At 38.5% G+C, this 20,601-nt stretch overlaps 1 protein-coding gene and 1 pseudogene across 1 annotated transcript in view; both read right to left on the minus strand.

Moving 5' to 3' along the window:
* The window catches only part of LOC115736064, a 116,457-nt pseudogene that overhangs the window by 32,231 nt on the left and 63,625 nt on the right, over positions 1-20,601 (minus strand).
* LOC115736067 (disease resistance protein TAO1-like) overlaps positions 1-20,601 on the minus strand; it is a 47,520-nt gene that overhangs the window by 25,020 nt on the left and 1,899 nt on the right. Inside the window, exons 4-5 of the mRNA XM_048277577.1 lie at positions 18,963-20,548; positions 18,826-18,859 (exon numbers count right to left, since the gene is read on the minus strand). Of these exons, the coding sequence (XP_048133534.1) occupies positions 18,989-20,548 (1,560 nt within the window). The 3' untranslated portion in view covers positions 18,826-18,859; positions 18,963-18,988. The remainder of the gene's footprint in view (positions 1-18,825; positions 18,860-18,962; positions 20,549-20,601) is intronic.

The following is a 20,601-nucleotide window of genomic DNA, read 5'->3' on the forward strand; positions in this document are numbered from 1 at the left end:
TATTCGAACCTAGGTAAATGTCTCTCTCAAAGTGCGGAAAGGCATACAAAGCCAACTGGATTTTTAAGAAATAAAAGCAGCTTGCGTTTTATGCAAGTCAATAGTTGTCTTCATTTGACGCCAGGATACCTCTAGTAGCGCATAGTTTCGTGGTAAAATCGAAAATTAAAGCATCGGACCGATGTGAATCAACATGGTTCTAACTTTTAGATTCTCAAAAATTAGAGAATTGATTTTGATAGGTTCCACACGAAACTTTAAAAAAATATTTGCGTTTTTCTTATTCTATGTCTTCATGTGATATTTCGGTATCTAATGGTGTTCGATGATGAGTATGTAATTTGAAACCACTAATTTGAATTTCTTTTTCGGCAATATCCATGACTAAAATTTTTACATTGTTAATTTTTTATATTTCACGTGTCTAAATATGAATTGTGGTCAGCGAATTATAATAATAAATGATGCTCATTAGAGATAATGATTCATTCTGATCATTTAATTAAGAATATATGTGGAAACTGAGTATATCTTGAAATCTACTTTATAACTTGTGACAAGATAGATTTCAAATTTTATAGTATATATGATAGGCTATAGGTTTGGAGGCCGGTTTGATGATTAGATTCCAGATTTCATGTGAAGCTTGGATCGACCCTCAAACCCATCACCCCAATGCTGAGCCCTAGAAACAATAATGTACACAAATACCGAAAAAATGGGCTTTTTAATAAGTTCCCACAAGCTCTACAAGGGCAAAACTATTTTTACCTTCATTTTGATTAAGGCACTCTTTTTTTAGTAAATTGATCGAAATACCCTCTCCCTGTCTTTAACTCATGATTTCTTTTTCATCAAGCTCAACAACAGAACACTATTAATTTGTATCATATTTTTGGTCAACTCATACAAATGCTCAATGACATCAAAAAGGATATAATCTTATCCTGCATCTTATTATCACTTTGTCTAGAAAAATATTATCGATTTTAATTATGATATTTTTAATTACAAAAGCTAAAGATTTGAAATTTTTATTTGTGACTACTATTAAGTCTCCTGAATACATCATATTTTTATCAAAAAATTTAATGAAAGTTTATTTCAAAGTTGAAAATTAAAAGTCAATCTAATTATCTAGTTGACCTCAACCTTGTGTTTCTTTTTTTTTTTTTTCCAAAAGTAATTTGTAATTTTTCAAAGCTAAACTTCACTTATTTTGTTTATTCTTTTTGGATTTCCACTTTTTAATATTAATTGCTAGATGGGATTGAAAATCTAGTTACACCCTATTCACTTTCAAACTCACCTCAAATTATTTTAAAGAAAAGTTTTAAGTATATTTTAAAGTTTTGATCCACATGTTATGAGATTGATTCTCCAATTGATATTAGTAAGTTTCTTCATTGCAGAAGTAGAATAGCAAGATTTTTTTTTCTTCCCTTTTGTGCTTGTTTTTAGGAATATTTACATGTGATCTAAATATAAAAATATGGTTAACATTGGATCATGCTTCCACATTTTGTTCAATTTTCCTTTTCCATTTGTGATTAAGATCGGCTAGGTAATTAGATTGAATTTTAATTTTCATGAATAACTGTGAATACTATATTTAGCTCTTTACTATATAACAATTATATGCTTATATGTTATATAAATGGTTTTCCAACTAAAAAGAAATAAAATAAGTTATCCAATCAGTCCTAAACTTATTGTACGAATGTCAATTCAAACCCAAACTATCTTAGATTTCATAATTACTGTTAGTTAATCCTACGTGTATTTTCATATTGTTAATGAACTACATCTCGGCAAAACTAACATGAAAAATTCCCCAACTTCTCTTCTCCTACGCATTGCCATGAGATATAAAGCCACTTAAGACGGCGCGTTTTGGATTCTCCTCAATACGCAACAGCTTAAAGAACGGCTAGACGTGAAGATCTGATTATTTGGGCAAATGATCTCCAATCTTGTTGCTATTAAAATCTGCTATTTCCCAATTTTGAACATTCATTAGTAAGTTTGATGAGAAAATTCGAGCAACGTATGATTAATTAAAGGTAATTTAAGTAGCACCGATACCGGCATGCAACTTGACACAACACATCGGCATGTCATTCTAAAAAAAATAAAGAATCCGACATGTTGAGACACGTTGTATATTAACTTGATAAATTATCATGTATATATATATAAAAATATCAACGGTGTAAGTTTCTTCTTTTTCTTCTTGTAAAGACTCACGATTATTTTTTTATGGGTGGGTATATTGATTTAGGAGTGGCTGGATATATGAATTAAGCATATATATATTTAATAAATTTACATTTTGACCTATAATTTATTGAAAATGCTTGAAATTTATCTCATGTGTGTCGAAATGGTACATCGAGATGCTAGACTCGTGTGTCGTTGGATTGTCTAGAGCATTGATCATGCACTTGCGCATGTCAGAGTATGTCGAAGTGTCAAAAAGTGTCGGACATGACGTGACATGACACGTAGGCCCCAAGAAGTATCGGTGATTCCTAGATGATGGTTATAGACAGAAGGCGGTAGAATTAGAATAAAAGTAAAAGTTGATGATTTTTTATGAGAGGAATTTATTTTTGGATATAATTCAGACATATGCTAAAGTTGAGGTTTTTTTTGTTCATATTAAGAAGGTGTTTACTTATGTATCAAAATATAAAACAGTCATGCTCAATGCGGATCTGTCAAAGTAAATAATTTCTCGGGTGAGTTAATTTAGAAGTTTGATACGTGCTTTCTATGATACTTCAACGATGCTACGGTAATAATTCATTTTTTCTTCCACCTTTGAATCATTTTGATGCCTTTATATTGCTCACATCTTTATAGCACCCATTAGCAAAGTATTATTTTCTTCGCGACGCTAAGTATCAATACAAGAACGCTTAATGTACGCGAAAGGAGCATAAGGGAGGTAGGGACACAGCGATGGGCATTTTCAGCCAATCCACCGGCGCTTGTGTAACTCGTAACTTCGGAATTTCTTCATAAATTATATCACATCATGAATGCACTTGTCTTTTCTGATATCATTGCTCCGAACATTAGTAAATACAAATTGTCACGAATTGAGGAAACTTAATATTCGCTCACATTCGAGTTTTTGGGCATGTTTGGCTGGCTATTTCTAAGATTGCCTCAAAGAATGGTCTCATTTATTCTCGTGATTTTTCCGATTTTCTTCATCCTTGAGAAGGAGGAGCTTTGATAACAAATATAGAGAATGAATAAGGAATGAACTGGACAGGGTTTAAAGGTTCATGTGCTATTAAATTAAAAGAAAAAAGGAAAAAAAAAATCCTCCGTCTTAGTGAAAGTTTCGTCATTCCATGTTTTGCCCTCTTCTTTTCATGTAATAATAATAATAATAATAATAATAATAATAATATAATAGTATTTTATTAAAGTGTATTATCGAATCACATAACAATTTGTGCATGGTAGTATAAAAGGAAAAGAAAAATGAAAAATCAATCTATTATCGATTACTTGGACATCGACATACCAGAAGAAAGAGCCGAGTTCCTACTCGCGGGATTGAGATACCTCATGCCATGGTGTTTGTGAAATATTAGGAAGCTATTTCATTTGCTGTGAATGCTGCCACTGCTTGAGTACTCTTGCTCTTGTAGTTGTAGTTGTCCCTCAAAATGCAGATACCTATACAGTTTGAGTGCTTAGCCCTGGTGGGACTCGAACTATCAAGTATTAGCAACTCACTTCAAGTAAAGTCCCTTCACTAATTTATTTGGATGTAACCATTTCTGATGTGCTCTTCTTTAAAAAATCACTTTTTAAGTTTTTATATCCCAAAAGGACAAATGCAATGAGAAACTTGCTATCAGGGTAAACAAACATACGGATACGTATCTGTTCAAATGATAACATAGAGGACAGAGCTAAGAGCAAGGGAATATAATATTGTACACATGGGAAGTGTCAAATGATATTATGTTATTTCTTAAAATAACAGAAACCGCAGTTGAAGAGCCAATTTAACTCTTTTATAGAATTACTGTATGAACTAATAGTTACTAAGTAAGTACCTCTAACTCTTTTTTTTTATCATTCTACTATGAATGTTTCAAGATCTTTTCTCAATCAGTTGGCATTTTGTTATTAGTTGACATTTATATGTTTAATTACATACTTTTCAACATATCTAATTGGTTACTAATAATATCTTTATATATCAATTCTTTTAGGAACATCAGTGTAACATAAGTGGAATAATCGAACATGTTACCTAATTAATGTAAAAATTAAGGTTTTTTTTTTTTAACTTTCTAGTAGGCAACTTTAATTTGTTTTTGTTATTTTGATATTTTTGAACTTTTTTCAATTAATTTGTAGTTTTAAATTAGGGATTGTTGAAATTTGTTTGCAAAACAAACAAAAAGTGCATTTACTTCATCCCACATAGAATATAAGAGAAAATGTGAAACATTCTATTAGTTAGAAGGCCACTATAGTCTTTCAAATGAAAAAAATGGTGGGCTAGACCTCATTATAGCCGCATAAGCAAATAATTGCATGATTTTGGCTCTTATCACAGTCGCGGGTCATAATTAGCACCAATCAATAATTACATTTTTTAAAATTATAATAATAAATCAACTGTTGAGTGCTAACGAAATAGTGTAACTGTTCTTGTAGGAGTCGTAGTTATTCTATTAATTTTAATTTCTAATTTTTAATTAATTAATTATGTCTAATGGTTTCAATTTTTCAGACATAGCAATTTTCAAACGTAAAGAGTTGTGTTCGAATCACAGTTATTTTCAGACACGAGAAATTGTGTTTTGTTTGGAAGAGCATGAAAGATTGTGTTGATTCCAGTAATATGTATTAAACGAGTATGTTCAATATGCACTTCTCTTCTTCTACTTCCAATTTTCGTTTCTTTCCAAATAAGAGAAGCACATCCTTTGTTTTCGATTATTTCCCCAAAGAGTTCTTGGAGATATCATAATTGCTATCTAATATTCTCGTTGAGACTCTATATATGGAGGATCTTTATTGATAATCATTATCAATGTTGTGGGGGTGACACAAATGGTCCATTGACTTTAGCCCAATGTGTATTGTGGCACTTAAATTTTTAATTTGTTTAAGGTGATCCCTAGATTTGACCCAAAAAAAAAATAAAAGGTGATCTCTAGACTTTTAGTACAAGATCAATTTACTCCCTAAACTATATAAAAATCTTCAATGTTGTCTTCCTATCAATTCAAGTTATATAATGCTGAATATTTTCATATAGTTCAGATGCCATATTGAATAGATTAGAAGCTCAAAAACCACAATGCACATTTGGTTAACATTAATGAGCCATATTGAATAAATTAAAAATTCGTGGATCACATTATATATTTGGCCGAATTTTTTTTTTTCCTTTATTTGGCCGAAGTTCAAAAGTCATTTGTTACAATTTTTCCTTTTCAAGTAGTGCCAAACGAAGTTACAGAGAGCTGAGTTTTGGATGAAACGCCTTAACCACAAAACTGCCTTCACTAAACTTCCTTGTTATTCTTAAATCCATATGTATAGTCAAGCATCGTTTCCAATTGGACGAGTTGAGCCATCACCATGAACTGGGATTTCTATCAAAACATGCGAGGGAAGCGAATCAAAATAAGAAAAGGAGAAGAGAACGATAAACGAAACGTTTACTTTTCCATGCAACAAATCAATTCAAAGATGCCTCTCTCTCACTCACTCTCTCTCAACATCACAATCATCGCATTCAATTTCATAGTCGCGAGCGCACTCCCTTGCAATTCCTCCTCAGTAGATCTCCGTCATATCCATTTCGGATCACCATCCCATCCTATCATCAACTCCTGGAGATTCAAGAACCCAACGACTTGGGATAGTAATGCTGAAGGTGGTGTTGAGGATGGATGTCGCCAGCAGGGCCAACGAAAGCACAGGCCCCCGTGATGCCGGATCTTATTTTCCTTCTTCATTTTCTCTTTCTCATAGGAATCGAACAGCTGCGGGGCAGTGGACGGCTTTTGGGTGCATCCTACAGGCGACAAAAAAGAACAGTGAATGGTGTCCGGGTGAACCGCACCTTTTATGAAAATGAGTACAAATAGAACACCAACAAAATACGCAGCGATTCAAGTGTAAGCGTTACCTTCGGCAATGGTTTTGGTGTGAGATTGTTGATGCCACTGCCGATCACCGGACTTGAAGAATTTGCCTGGGGGATCTTGTGGCCCCGTACAGATCCAAAGCGATATACACAAGGAATTCGTGGTAACGATAACATCCAACTGTGGCCCCGTACAGATCCAATGTATACCCATAAGGAACTCATGGAAACGACAGAATCCAACTTTGTTTCGGTTAAAAAGACTCGTAGACTGAGTGGGAGCATGTACCTTAGAGAGGTCGCTCTCCAGTTTCTCAGACTAAAAGGAGATTGTCCTGTCGTGGAGCCGAAAATGCAACAGCAGTTCGTACAGGACGGAGAATATTAAGCCACCGACAGAGAAGGACCCCGAGGGATTATGTCCAATTCAACAGCATGGGAGAATTTTGGTAGGCTGGGTCGAGCAGAAAAGATACCTTGCACCTTCCTGAGACGTCGTAAGTCTTTGAGCCCATTAAGGTTTGTTATACGGTTGCACCCAAAAACTTTCAGGACTTCCAAAACCGTTAAATCTTTAAGACCATCAATCTCTGCTAAATCGCACTCCTTTAGTTCTAGTTCGGACAGAAGATTCAGACCAGAAAATTTTGGCTCCTGAAACTCACAGTGCTTGAGACACAGAGTCCACAAGCTTGAGGACGAGGGAAGTTGGGCGAGGTCTAGCTCCTTCATGTGGGATAAAGTGAGTTTCCGGAGCTGAGTAAGGGCACTCAAATTCCTGGGGAGATTGGTGACATTTGGAAGGGACAATTCCAAGGTCTCTAGACTTGTTAATTCCGCGATCCACCCAATATTCGGGGTCTGATTCAATGACCCTGCTTCTGGCCGTTCATCATGAATCAAGCTGAGCTCTTTCAGATTTTTCAGATTTGTCAAGTTGGGGACTGCCATGATTTTGGATCCCCAGCAGAGACTGACCAAACTACAGGGCAACTCTGGTAGTGCTTGAAGTTGTTTGCATTTACTTACATCAAGGGTTTTGAGGCGAGAGAGATGGCAAATGCTCTCAGGCAGCCCAGCCACATTGGACGACGCTAATCTCAGAATTCTCAAAGAGGATAATCCTGAAAGATCACAACTATCTTGGCCCCTCATACTTCTGCAGCGAGAGAAATCTATCTCTTCCAGTTTCTCTAACTTCACAATATCTTCAGGAAATTTTTCTAGGTGAGTGCCTTCCATCTTCAGCATCTTCAAATTACTCAAATGCTTGACTGATGTTGGCATTTCCGTGATTCCAGTGTATGAAAGGTCCATTTCCTCCAGCAGCCTCAGGCTCTCGATGGAAGGTGGAAGTTCATCAAACATATGACATTTCCTTAAAGAAAGTCTCTGAAGTTTCTCAGGAAATTCACAAGTTACCTCATGCCAATCAATTGGAGCACCATCCAGAGCAAGACGTTTGAGTTCCGTTAGGTGGCCCATTGTGGATATAGATGTCAACTTTTTACAACCACAAGCACTAAGTGTTTCAAGTTTCTCCAAAGACCCTTCCGGGATATGAATTCGTTTGATGCCAGTTTCATCAATCAGAAGTTCCCTCAAAGATTCCATGCGGTACAGTTCTGGGGGCAACTCCTCGACTAGGCTGCAGTTTCTCAAATTTAAGGAACACAAGTTCTCCAGATTACCAATGAATGAGCTAATTTTTACTAACCGAGAACAATTTTCCAGTATCAACATCTCCAGATTGATGGGAGCTGGAAAGTTCAGCGATGGATGTAACTCAACACATCCTTGTAGGTTCAAGACTTTCAATTCCCCCACCTTCTGCAATATATGTGCAAAAGAAGATATCAAACTTTACTCGCTCATATCTATCATCTTAACATGAGATTTAGAAGCAAACATCGGCCATACCTCACTGATTTGTGTCCAGAATTCTGAATCTTTGGTGACTGGACTCCGAGACAGATCGAGAATGACCAACTCCTCCAATTGCATATTATCAAGCTTAGGAATCGAATGGCACTCTCGCCAATCAAGCCAACTCAAACGTGGAGGAAGATTCTCAGTGTTTCCCTGGATTTTAGCCCGGTCCAGTCTGAGGTACCTCAACCTCAACATTTTGCGAAATTCTTCACATGTAAAACAGCCCCTTTCAACTGTGAGACCGATGCCTTTTACACTCAGACCGATGCCTTGTACACTTTCAGTACCCTGTCATGTCTCGGTTGGGGAAAAACGTGTAAGTCGAAAAACTTTAATTTCTCTAACTCCTTTTTATGAAATGAGACAAATTGCATTTACAAAATCAGCGGTTATCCACTACATGTTCTAAACCGTGTTAAGAACAAATCCTTTTCCTTTCCAAATGAAGAAAAGTAAGTTTCTGTAAAATGGGAATGGAATGTTTATTTGGACGCTTTTGTAACCCTCTAGAAGAAATTTCTAGAGAAACTTACCGCACAAATTTTTAGAACTGGATGTGCATCCTTGTGATTCCAAAACCTGCAGCGCTCAAAACTCTCTTTCCTCTTGACCATGTCCCTGCCAATTTCTCGTATCAGATCGTTCATTCTTAGTTCATTATTTTCTCCATCTTCCAACAAATGCAAGTCACGAAGCAACTCTATTCCGTTAGGAGGATCGTAACCACAAGCCTCCCACATGTAAGAGGGAATCCTCTCATCCTTTCCATTAAAAAAGCATGCTATGTCGAGGAATATCTCCTTAGTACCATCATCTAAATAATCATAACTGGCCTTAAAGGAAGCTTTTACGTCTCTCTCCTCTGGATTATTGTTCAAGGAATCTCGGGTATTCCTCCATATGTGTAAATCCTTCCTTTTCTCTAAATATTCTGCCCGAAGCACAATAGCGATAGGAATCCCTCCAAGAGCTTCGACGATGTCTCTGGACAAGGAAACGTACTCGGGGACATCTGGGGGAGCACCCCCTCGAAAAGCATGCTTATAAAAGAGGTCAAGAGCATCCTGATTTTTCATTGGGTTAACTTCGTATTCTTCAGCTGCTCTACCTTCGTCTTCTTCAGCTGCTCTACCTTCGTCTTCTTCTGCTGCTCTAAAGTCGAAGCACTTCAGAACATTTTTTCTGTCTGTGGTCACAATAATTCTACTTCCTGGACCAAACCACCTAACCTTCCCAGCTAATTCTTTGATTTGTTTATCATCACGCACATCGTCAAGCACAATGAGAACCTTCATTTTTTCACATAGACTTGACATTATTTTGATACCATCATCTGAAGATCTCAGTGATTGACGTTCTTCTCTTTGAAGTTTAGCAATCAACGTTTCTTGTGAAGACACGACTCCTTGCGAATTAATGTCTTCGAGGAAGCAACATGCATCAAACAACAGATGAATCTCGTTGAAGACAACCTTCGCAAGTGTAGTCTTTCCGACACCCGGCATACCGTGTATTCCAACGACACGTACGTCTCCTCCGATCACTTGTCCATCGCTGGAGGCCACACCAAGCTTTTTCATCACCTCTTGAACATGGAGGTCGATTCCAACTAGTTTGTCGGTGACACGTTGGTCATCCTTCCTCAATAGCTGCCTGACACGTTTAAGAACTCTTTCTAGGAGGGGGGTCACACGCCTGCACAAGGATGACAACAGAGTTCCAAAACTATTAAAGGGAAGACAAAAATCAAGTGGGGAATGAACCTAGAAAAATTAAATCAACCAACAGGGACAGGGGGAATCTTCAATTAAAAAGGAGAGCAAGTTTTAATACACGGTCTATTTCCCTTCCATGCACACAGCAATTTCGACATTGATAAAACAACATGCTACCTGCAAAACAAAAGTTGTAGCCAAGGGGGAACAAACAGAGCGTGGTGGACCAGGTCAGCTGGTCTAACTCGCAGTTATGTCATGAGTTGAGTCAATTTTCAACTAGCCATTTTAATCGAGCCACAGGTTACTCCATAGGAAACTAGAACTTCGACATGTAAAATTATCAGAAGGTTCATTTTTTAGAGGAAGGTTGGGGTTCATTTTCACACCATCCTAATCCTTTAATTTTTTTTCTAGGAAAGGAAAAAGAAACCAGAAGCAAAAGAATCACCCTCGATCCATCTCCGCCTGCTCAAATCCGCTTAATCCCCCGGCCCATTGAAGAACATCCTTCCATTTTTTGATAGCATTTTTGTGGACTTTTTTGTTCGCCTTATGATTCTTGAAGGACTTTGCAAAAGCCCCAGCCTGGTTTTTCACTTCGTAGGGAGTGACATTATAGAATACAGGGATAATAGTCTGTCCATCTGATCGATTGCACTCCCACATTTGTACCAGCTCCATGAGGCAACTTCTACTGGAAGCGTAGTCCTTGGAGAAGATGGCTATCGAGATCCTGGACCGCTTGATCGCATCTTTTAGCGCTTGATTGATATTTTCTCCACCACGGAGGCTTTTCTCGTCGTGAAAGACCTCGATCCTTGCATTTTCCAGATCTCTACGTAGGATATCCGTGAATTCCTTACGAGTATCTGAACCTCTAAAATTCAAGAATACTTCATGATTGATTCCAGATGAGGACGAGGACGAGGAGGTTGAAGATGATTCCTGTCAAATCAAGGGAACTAAAGTGAAACACAGTGTTTCAGACCAAGTCTTGTGCTTCTGGCTAAACAAACGAAGAACCGATGGAGCCGAACCTAACACGACAAGCCGACCGCAACTGAATCTTGCAACTCATGCATTTCTGACTGGTTCTAGATCCATAATTTTTGGAACTTTCGTGATATTCAAACATTGATTAGCGAATTCACACGTAATTTTTTTCACAATTTTCTGGAATTTAAACAACATTTCAAGGAAGGCAAAACAGTACATAACAGACCCAGCGTACAACATCAAATGGACTTGGAGTTTTGGGTAGGATCTCGTGATTTGAGCAAACATTTTGGATCAATCGTTCTCGTTTTAGCATCTGGGAGAGGGTTGAAATACAAGCAGAGGATCGATTCCACCATATTCATGTCAAAAGAAGTTCTAAAACATAACACAAATCCGAAAGATGCAGAGAAAACAAACCGCTCTTTTTCTCTTCATTCCAGCAGCCGCAACTGCAGAAGCAATAACTCGCAGAAAGATTAGAAACGCCGCAGACAAATTCGCTCGCTCTCTCTCTCGCTTTCACTCGCAGAGGGCACATGAGGTCTACGATTACATTTTATGATGAGCAAGACCAAGACCGTTGACTTGAGGGCACCCGCTCCGCGCTTGGGCAACGTGACTTCACATCATGACAAGTCTTTACACACACAAAAAAAAAAAAAAAAAGCTCTTGAAAAAGTCGACACGAGAACGAAATTTCAGTGGTTGGAGTTGATAAAGATGCAGTGAACTGTTTAGACCTCCCACGTCGTTCCATTCATCCAAGTTTCATTAAAGAAAAAAAAAATCGCCAATCATGAATCATGGCATATTCCATCAACTTCCTAGAGGATGCCTTCTGACGTTAAGCGTTTAAAACCTAAATTACGAAATCATTTAGATACATTTTATATAATTTGCATTTTGGAAGAATCTTCAAAGGTCATTACTGCCTTCTCATCGAGCGTCATGAACTGGCTTGGCATAATCAAATGTCGACTGCTCTTGTCTTCTTCTAAATACCACACGACGAATTTCTTTGAGATTTCTTTGATATATTCTGAAAATGATGGCCCACTATATGATATAAGCAAAATTACCAGGAGAGAAGGAAAAGAAGAAGAAGAAAAGGATAAAATATATAGCGAGGGCCTTCACTTTAACTATTAAAACCAGACCAGATCTTCTCGGATCTTGCTGCCACTGGAGAAAGAAGAGCACTCGTTAACCTTTGGTCTTGTTCTTCTCCAATTCCACGCCTCGAGTTCCTAGTTGGAGTGAAAAAGCAAAAGAAACAGTACATGGAATTATGGAAACACGTTAGGTAATCAATGACTTTCTTACTTACTAATGCGTTTCGTGACCCACAGTATAATAAAGTTGGAAAATGACAAGAAAGTTCAAATTTTCACTATTCGTTAAAGAATTCCCCCTCTAAAGTATCATTTGGGTGGTCAATGGCTCTCTCTTTAAAAAAAAAAAAATTCTTTGGATTTTTATGATTGTTTAAATATATAGGATGAATAATGAATTATTTTCACGAGCAATATTATTATTAGGTTATTGTCGATCACATTATTATCAAAAGGCTCACCTAACCTCATCAATCATGTAGTATAGAGTTCATAATCCAATCATTTTCATCTAATGTTTGTTACATTTGATGATGCAAAATATTAAAAATATACCGTGCACCTTTTTCACACACAAAATTTCGTTCCTTGGCATTGACATGCATTTTTCTACAGTAACAAATGACAAAGGTTTTTACATAATTATGGTGTCTGCAAATTGAGCCCAACATAATTTTAGAAGGAGCAATTTTTTTTTTCTTTTTTGGGATCATAAAAGTTTTCAAGCAATGATATTCTATTTGATTAAACTGATTCCACTCCGTCACTGAATAAATCACACCTACGACAATAGTATCATGACCGAATGGATCCTCAAGCAAGGATGGTCGTGAGACATGCAATGGACCAGGCGAAGGATCACACCACGGACCATTGAATGGATCAGGTCATGGACCAGTTCGCGAACCATTCAGGCCATGGATCCACGAGTGACTCGATAGTCAATAAGGCCGAGCACGATCCAAACGGCCAGACACAACCAGGCGCAACCCTTGGCATTCCTGAACCTTCTAGAATCGCCCTAGGGGCCAAGCTAAGTGATGGTTAGACCCTATTTGACAAGATAAGGAAGGGGAAGAGTCCCACAAGGGACTACTCAGATGGGACAAAGTCAAAAAACCTGGTGCAAGACACGGTACAAAGGACAAGGTGAAAAGGACAAAACTTGAGAAGGCAAGGGTCCTCCCCCCTGTGTATATATAAAGGGCATTACCCCTCATTTGTAAAACACATTCATATAAGTAGAATTCGTGATCCCTCCGCGTACACTCGTTCATTGGACCCTTGCATCATGAGTGTGTGCATCCGACCAAAAAAGAACAAAAAAAATGAGTGTGTGTGAGTCGGCTAAGTCGGGAAGGTTTTCCTAAGGCCACACGGGTAGGGAACAATAGATGCTGCAGGCCTGTGACACTAGCTAGGAACTATTTTTCTGTCGCAACTACGAATCCATTTCTTCAGAGTTCGGACTATATATATATATTAGAGTTTCTACTTACCCCCAGGTCTTTTTGTGGAGCTCCATGTGCACCTAGATTCCTAATTTTGGCCAATATTTTGTGCTTGTAATATACCGAATTCAACAGATTGAGGTTAAAATCGTCCAACAAAAGAGAGCTAAATCCCCAAGATCAACTCCAATTCTGGTAAATTGAATATTTAGGTTTCACTGTCACTGTTACAATATATATTGGACTCTAGGGTTGGAACATATCGTCTAGGTGACATGTTGGGCCCCCAGTGAAAGGATTTCCTCTCTTGCCGTCCGAGCTTAATGGCTAATCTTCTAATGTAAACATATTCAAAGCCCTAGAGTGATTTTGGATAGAGGCGACTTAGGGAAGAAGACGAAACAAAAGTCACAATCTATGAAAACGTGTTGGGTAATCAATCATTTCTTTAATAACCGCGTGAGGTCTTCTATATTTTAATAACACATCAGTAATCAAGGTTTTGTTTGCCCCCTATTACTAAGGTAGATACAATGCAGGGGAGAAGGTAAAGAAAAAACAAACTAGACGGTTCATGAAAGCGCCTTAGACCATCAATGTATACTTTAATACATAATCTAGAGTCATCCACATTATAGTAAGACTTAGGTAATCAAGGACTTCTTTTAAGTATTTAGGCAGATTTAGGGAAGAAGAAGGTAAATGAAAAGACTAAAGAGACTGCCCCTGAAATCTTTCAAAACCGTTGAAAGAATGACTGAATTTCTACAACTAATCCATAGTGATCTATGCGATTTGAAATTTGTAAAAAGTGAAGGTAAAAAGAAGTACTTCATAACGTTTGTGAATGATTGTACTCGATTTTGCTATTTTTATCTGTTATCGAGCAAATGTGAGAAATATGAGCATATTTGTCAAGCATAAAAATGAGGTCGAGAGCTAACTTGATAGAAGAATCAAAGTGCTTAGGTTTGATAGAGTAGGAGAATACGGTTCTACCAATTTAAATTAGTCGTGTGCTATTTTGTGATAATTCTCCAAATAACTGCACCTTATACTGCACAACAAAATTGAGTTGTAGAACATAAAAACAAAACTCTAAAGGAGATGGCTAAAGTCATGCTTTTAAGTTCAGGTTTACCTCAAAACTTGTGGGACGTGACAATTCTAATTGCAAACTATATTCTTAGTAAAGCACCTCCTAGAATTTCTTGAAAAGTGTGGGGGTGCCTAGAATAGATAACGACGCCTCCTCAAAATAGCATCGCATATAGATTTTGGATTTACAAGTCTCAAAATGTGGAAATCCATGCTAATTGAAACGACCCATACCCCCGATCAACCTCCTCTAGTATGGCATGTAGTATCCCGGCCTTAAACCTCGATTCCAACACCTTAAGAAGTGCATGTCACTTGCCTAAAAATTGTCAACGATAATAGAGTGCGATAAAACTCAGCAAGTCCTACTTTCTAACTCATCGACTAAACTAACTAAAGAGGCAAACAGGTTTCAGTTGAACGGTAAGCTTTTTAAAAAAACTCCACCTCAAGAACATAGTAGTCGTTCCGAGATTCGTCACATGCATTAATACACAATGAATGCATGTCATGAAGTATGCTTATGCATCCATGGAATCGTCTCGTACCGTCTCGTAGAAAGACTTAGTCACATAGCAGAGCCGCCTAGTCACATAGCAGGGTCTTCCCATACACTTCATCGGGTAAATTAATTCGGGCACGAAGCTCATTCCCACGAATCACGATCGGTTCTGATTCACGATATGTAAAATCATGTGTATGCTGATGATCAATCCGCGTTTCATGAAATGCTATGGCATACAAGGTCTTTCCCAACGATGCTCCTACCATAACGTCCAGCTTATGTCATGTCAAACACATATAGACCCCGGAGCCCAACACATCTAACTGGGGTAAATACGCTCCCAAATGCACGTCAGGACAAATTCTTTAATCAATGGGTTGGTCAATAGAGAAAAAAAAAAATGCAATGTCAGGGAGGTAGTTATTCCTACTTCTACTAACCCACTAAGTTCCCCCACCCGAACTCCACCGCCCTCAATTCATCGTGCCCCCTCCAAAAATTCACTATCTAGCACCTTTCGCTCGTTCAATTTCTCGACAAACTACGCATAGGCGCTAAACTAATCCCTTAGTACCAAATATGCTTCCATTCCCCATGAAAAATCGGGTACCCCCTCACGGTACTCCCTCCTGATACCCCTCTTGCTACACCACTTCGGAGGTCTCCTGCCCCGTCAAAATCCACCATCCAACTCCACTCCAACCATCTAAACCCCAAACCAACTACTCGGTCACTGATACCCATCGCATGCAAGAAGATTTAGCTCCCAATCGCTCGGCCCCGTATCACTTGTGCTCATCGCAACTGCACCAAGCCGCATCAGCCACACCCAAAGGAGTTCATAGCCAAAAACTCAACCCGCAGGACTCGACAATCGTTCTCACACACCTGCAATTCGACATCCACCAGAACGCAACCCGAGCACTTGTGAACCGAACCCCATCAGCGGCCCATGCAAACCCGCTCACCATCCCCGTCTACCCACTAGTGAGTCTAGTAAACAAGTTAGAAAGGTGACTTGCCTTGGTCTTGCCGTGCCGAAGTTTCGGTTTGCTATGTGTCGTGAGGTCGCTGAGTTTTTGACAGGCGAAAGTTGCACCAGGGGCGATCTCCCACAGCTTAGTGGAAGAGGAAGTGTCGGTGTCGTCATCGGGAAAGCAGAAAAGAAAATGAGGTCTGCAAAGTTGTTCCTTAAAGCTGGTGTCTTCGGCTTGGACTGCACAATTCAGCTTACTTAAATTTGCTGGAGCTGCGGTGGTTTGGGCTTAAAGCCCGCGGGTTCTTCTTCTTCTTCTTCTTCTTTTACAAAATGCTGCCCCGTGCTCCAAATGTGTCGATATTCCAAACGACCCTTCGCGTGGCCGGGTTCAAAAAGGCCGAAAACTCCAAAATCGATCTCTCGATCACCGCCCAACTTCTCGGCCTGTTGACTTAGTCCGACAATTAGTTCAAAATTCCCGCTGTTTCTCATCACATGAGCCAGCTTTCTAATCCGTTTTGTCTAATTCCTATTTATTTCGAACTACATAACGGGGGCGTTACACTAATACTATTATAAAATAAAGGAATGCTGAATTTTTTGATGATATTTATTGTGACGCCCCAGAACGTCACGCGCCACACGTGTCATTTTCAATTATATATTTTATTAATTAAGATCATATGAAAGCATAATATAATTTTCACAGCATCCATGACCCACACCGCATGAGTTTTCTATAACACATATGCTCCTTTTCATTAGTACCATTAGTTTACCAAATGTACATATCACGATTTTTACTCCGCAAACATCAATAATCAATGCTCCATGTAACACACAAAAGTAGATACACCTGGGAAGGGGTTAGGGTATCTATTTCAAGTGACAATATTCATGTTATTTTGGTGCCAAAATTTTTCGATGGCTCACTTAAGTACCAAATTAGAGAAAAAATGATCATTTAAGTGCCAACAGCGAGAGATTCCGGTCAAAATAATTTTTTTTAAAATTTAAACAATTTAGCGACATGGCATTTTTAATTCAAACAATTTAGTGACATAGCTTTCTTAAATAAAAAATCAATTTCATGTGTGCAAAGAGAACGACGTCGCTTAGTTAACGTGGTTGGGATGTCTTAGAGTTTCTAGCACTTAAGTGATCACATTTTACAACTTATGGCACTTAAATGATCACTTTCATAAAAATTTGGCACTCAAACAATCATAATTTATACCGGCACTGAAAGTACTCCGCGAAATTGGCTAAATGGTATCGTTTGTGCTTTGGAAGCTAACTAGGATCTTCGGGAGCCACATAGGATTAGTTAATTAATAAAAAATTACCACATATGATTTCCGATCAGGCTCACCGAAGTTGGCACTGAAATAATCATTTTTCAAAAAAATTAACACTTAAAAAAAATTTGGTACCTAAGCGAGCGCTATATAAAAATATTATTATATGAGGTATTCTTCTATTGAGAGAACCAGAATCAGACTGCAACTGCGTTTTCGGTTTAGATTATATTTGGAACACACATTCCAAATATGTCAGGTCTTTGACAGCTGTACTTTTCCCTGTTCTCACAACACTCCCTGCACACTCGCAGCTTCTGTTTCTTCTCTCTTTGAGCACCGAATGTAAGGGTAAGTTTGGTTCATCTTTCCCAAAACTCAATGGGGTCCAAAGCCCCTTGAAGAAAATGTGGGGCATTTGGCAACCCTTCCCAAGGGACTTTGGGATGAAAGTTGGCCTTGAGAAGGCTGAAAGCTCAATACTAGTAGGGACCAGTTTTGAGGTTTCAACATTTGATCAAATGTTGAGTTAGGAATTTTTCTTCCAAAACCATCATCATATTCTTTTAAATTCCAATTTTGCCCCTCATCTTTTTATTATATAAATTTTAGTCAAAAAATGAAATCAAACCCTAGGATTTTTTCTTTCAAAACTGTCCTCGCTTTTTTTTTTATTAAGAAATATTATAAGAAAGCCTATTTGCAAACTTTTTTTGCCAGAAATCGGTTAGCTCAAAGTTTCTTTTCAAAGCATTTTTTACCAAACGCAGTTTACATTTCCGTAGAATCCCTTAGGCTAAAATATTTGCATTCTCGAAAGCTCATTTTGTCCTGCTAGGAAAAAAAAAAGTTGGCCCAAAGTGCCCAAAAATACAAATAAAAAACTGTTATATTTGACAAATAAATATATAACAGGATCAATCTCATGTTTGACAAACACAATTAAAAACTGTTCATCATAAAAAAAATTATTACACAACATGCTTAAAAAACAAAGAATATAGGGCACTCATCGGTCATCATTACAAACAGGAAACGATGACAGCAAAACTATATAATAACCAAAAATATTCGACAAATAAATTAGAAACGATCACAGCAAAACATAGGTAGTTATCAGACTTGAATTATGTCAAAAGGCGTTCCCCGCATTTAGGCTGCAACTCCTGAATACTGCATAGATAATAAATCTGAAAATAGAAGACAGCCTTGAGACATAAGCAATCTAATCGAGAAAAAACATGAAGTACTTATGAAATGGCCTGAAAAGAGTACTCAAGTTGGTTTCACGCTAGATTTCCTAGTTTCTTCATTCCTTTCCCCTTGTCCACTTCTAGTGCTACTTTGGGACTGGAAGAACCTCAAAGCACAGTTGCAATCATCAGATTCAGTGATGGTCGCCCTTGGACAGCACAGGAATGTCTTGATATCTTTATGAGGCTCTAGAACTAATCAGGTAAAGAAGCCGTGCTGCAATATATAAAACCTATCTGTTAGTCGGTATCAATCTCATGGGACTGAAGGTTTTGAGAAAGGAGGATAAGGTTAGGTTTCATCACAATATAAACAGATGTTAGTGTTAAAATAGACAGTAGCCTCATCAACCGCTTCTGTTTCATCACCAGAATTTCCTGAAATGTCAGGAAAAAAGAAAAAAAACGCTCCCTTGAAATGTTCTTCGCATGCATGCATGCACGCACACACCGATAAATAGGAGGGATGACGGAATCTTACTCCACAGCAGTGACCCTCATCCAGCATCACATAACCGCAGAACGTGCGATTACATGCGTCAACGCTGGACATTCACTGATATTCGGCTTTACCAAAGATGTTAATTTATCTAGGCCTTCAATCTGATGGATCATTTTGCATCGTCTGATCTCTAAAACTTTCAGCGACATCAAGTTTGAAAGATCAAGTGAACTGAGGCAATCACAGTCTGATAGAATCAAACTTCTCAGTGAGGTTAACTGGCCAATCCCATTGAGATTTTGTATTCTGCAGTTTGATATATCTAGCCTCTTCAGGGCTGCGAGCCCTTCAAGCCCTTCAATCTCTTCTACTGCAGAGTCGTACAGCTTCAACACGGACAATGTCTTGGGAAGCTCTGATACTTCTTTACGGCTCGATCCAGCATGGGTAACCATTTTGAACCTTTTGGGTGGGGGAATATCTGCCGGCCCAAACTTCAGCTTGATGACTTGCGAAAGAGACAGTTCTAGTTTCCTCAGTTTAGGAGACGATATCGAGAAGGAATGTTCGTCAATCACATTGGATTCTGGCACCGGCCATTTTGATGAGGATGGTCGGCGTGCTTTCGGGTCCCGATCACTTAGGCACAGCTCCTCCAATTCCTTTAAACCTTCAAGAAGGGGTATTGCTTTCATCCTTTTAGAACTCACACGGAGACGAATTAGAGAAGGGGGAAGCTTCATCTTTTTAGAACTCACACGAAGACGAATTAGAGAAGGGGGAAGCTTCGGCAACTCCTCAATTTCATTGCACTGAAGTAAATCCAGGGTGTGAAGACCAGGGATGGTGGAGATTTCAGGAGGTAGGCTAGATATCCTGGAATGCCTCAGCGTCAATGATTTCAGATGACGTAGTCCCTTGATATTACCGGGAATGGCCCCCTTCAAACTACGACACCAGGAAGCATGGAGTTCTTCGAGATTGGTTAGATTCCCAATCTCCCCAGGAAATGCTCGAACAAAAGAAGAATCCATCCTCAGTACTTTCAAGCTCTTCAGATTTCCTATTGAACCGGGTAGTTCAGAGATATTAGTCGCCGATATATCCAACTCCTCCAATGAGCTCCCTATTTTACCAATAGAATTCGGAAGTTCCTCCAAATAACGGCAATCCCTCAATGACAAGCGTCTTAGATTACTCAGCTCCCCCAGTGAGATTGGGAGCTCGGTAATTTTCGCACCATCTAATGACAGTTCGGAGAGAGCAGTCAGGTAACCAACTGAACTGGGCAGATGAGTCAATGGAAAGCACTGGAAGCCGGAGAGAGTTTCAAGTTGATTCAAATTGCCTATGGAGATGGGGATCTCCCGTACAGAAGTCCCGTCAATGAAAAGCTCTTTCAGAGCCGTCATACCACCCAATTCCACCGGCAACCAGTTCAATCGGGAGCAGAACTTCAAATTCAGGGAGACCAAACGTTTCAACTTGCCAATTGAAGTATCTAGCTTCACCAAACGAGAACAGCCTTCAAGAATCAGGATTTCCAAATCTTTGTAACCAGAGAATTCGGGAGTGAACAGCAAGTCGGAACACCCAGTAAGATTCAAGACTTTCAATTTTGCCATCTGCAAAGCCGAAACAGAAAATACTCTCAAGGTCAATTCGCAGATATATAATT

Source organism: Rhodamnia argentea, chromosome 4 (genome assembly GCF_020921035.1).
Source record: "Rhodamnia argentea isolate NSW1041297 chromosome 4, ASM2092103v1, whole genome shotgun sequence".
NCBI classification, from domain to species: Eukaryota; Viridiplantae; Streptophyta; class Magnoliopsida; order Myrtales; family Myrtaceae; genus Rhodamnia; species Rhodamnia argentea.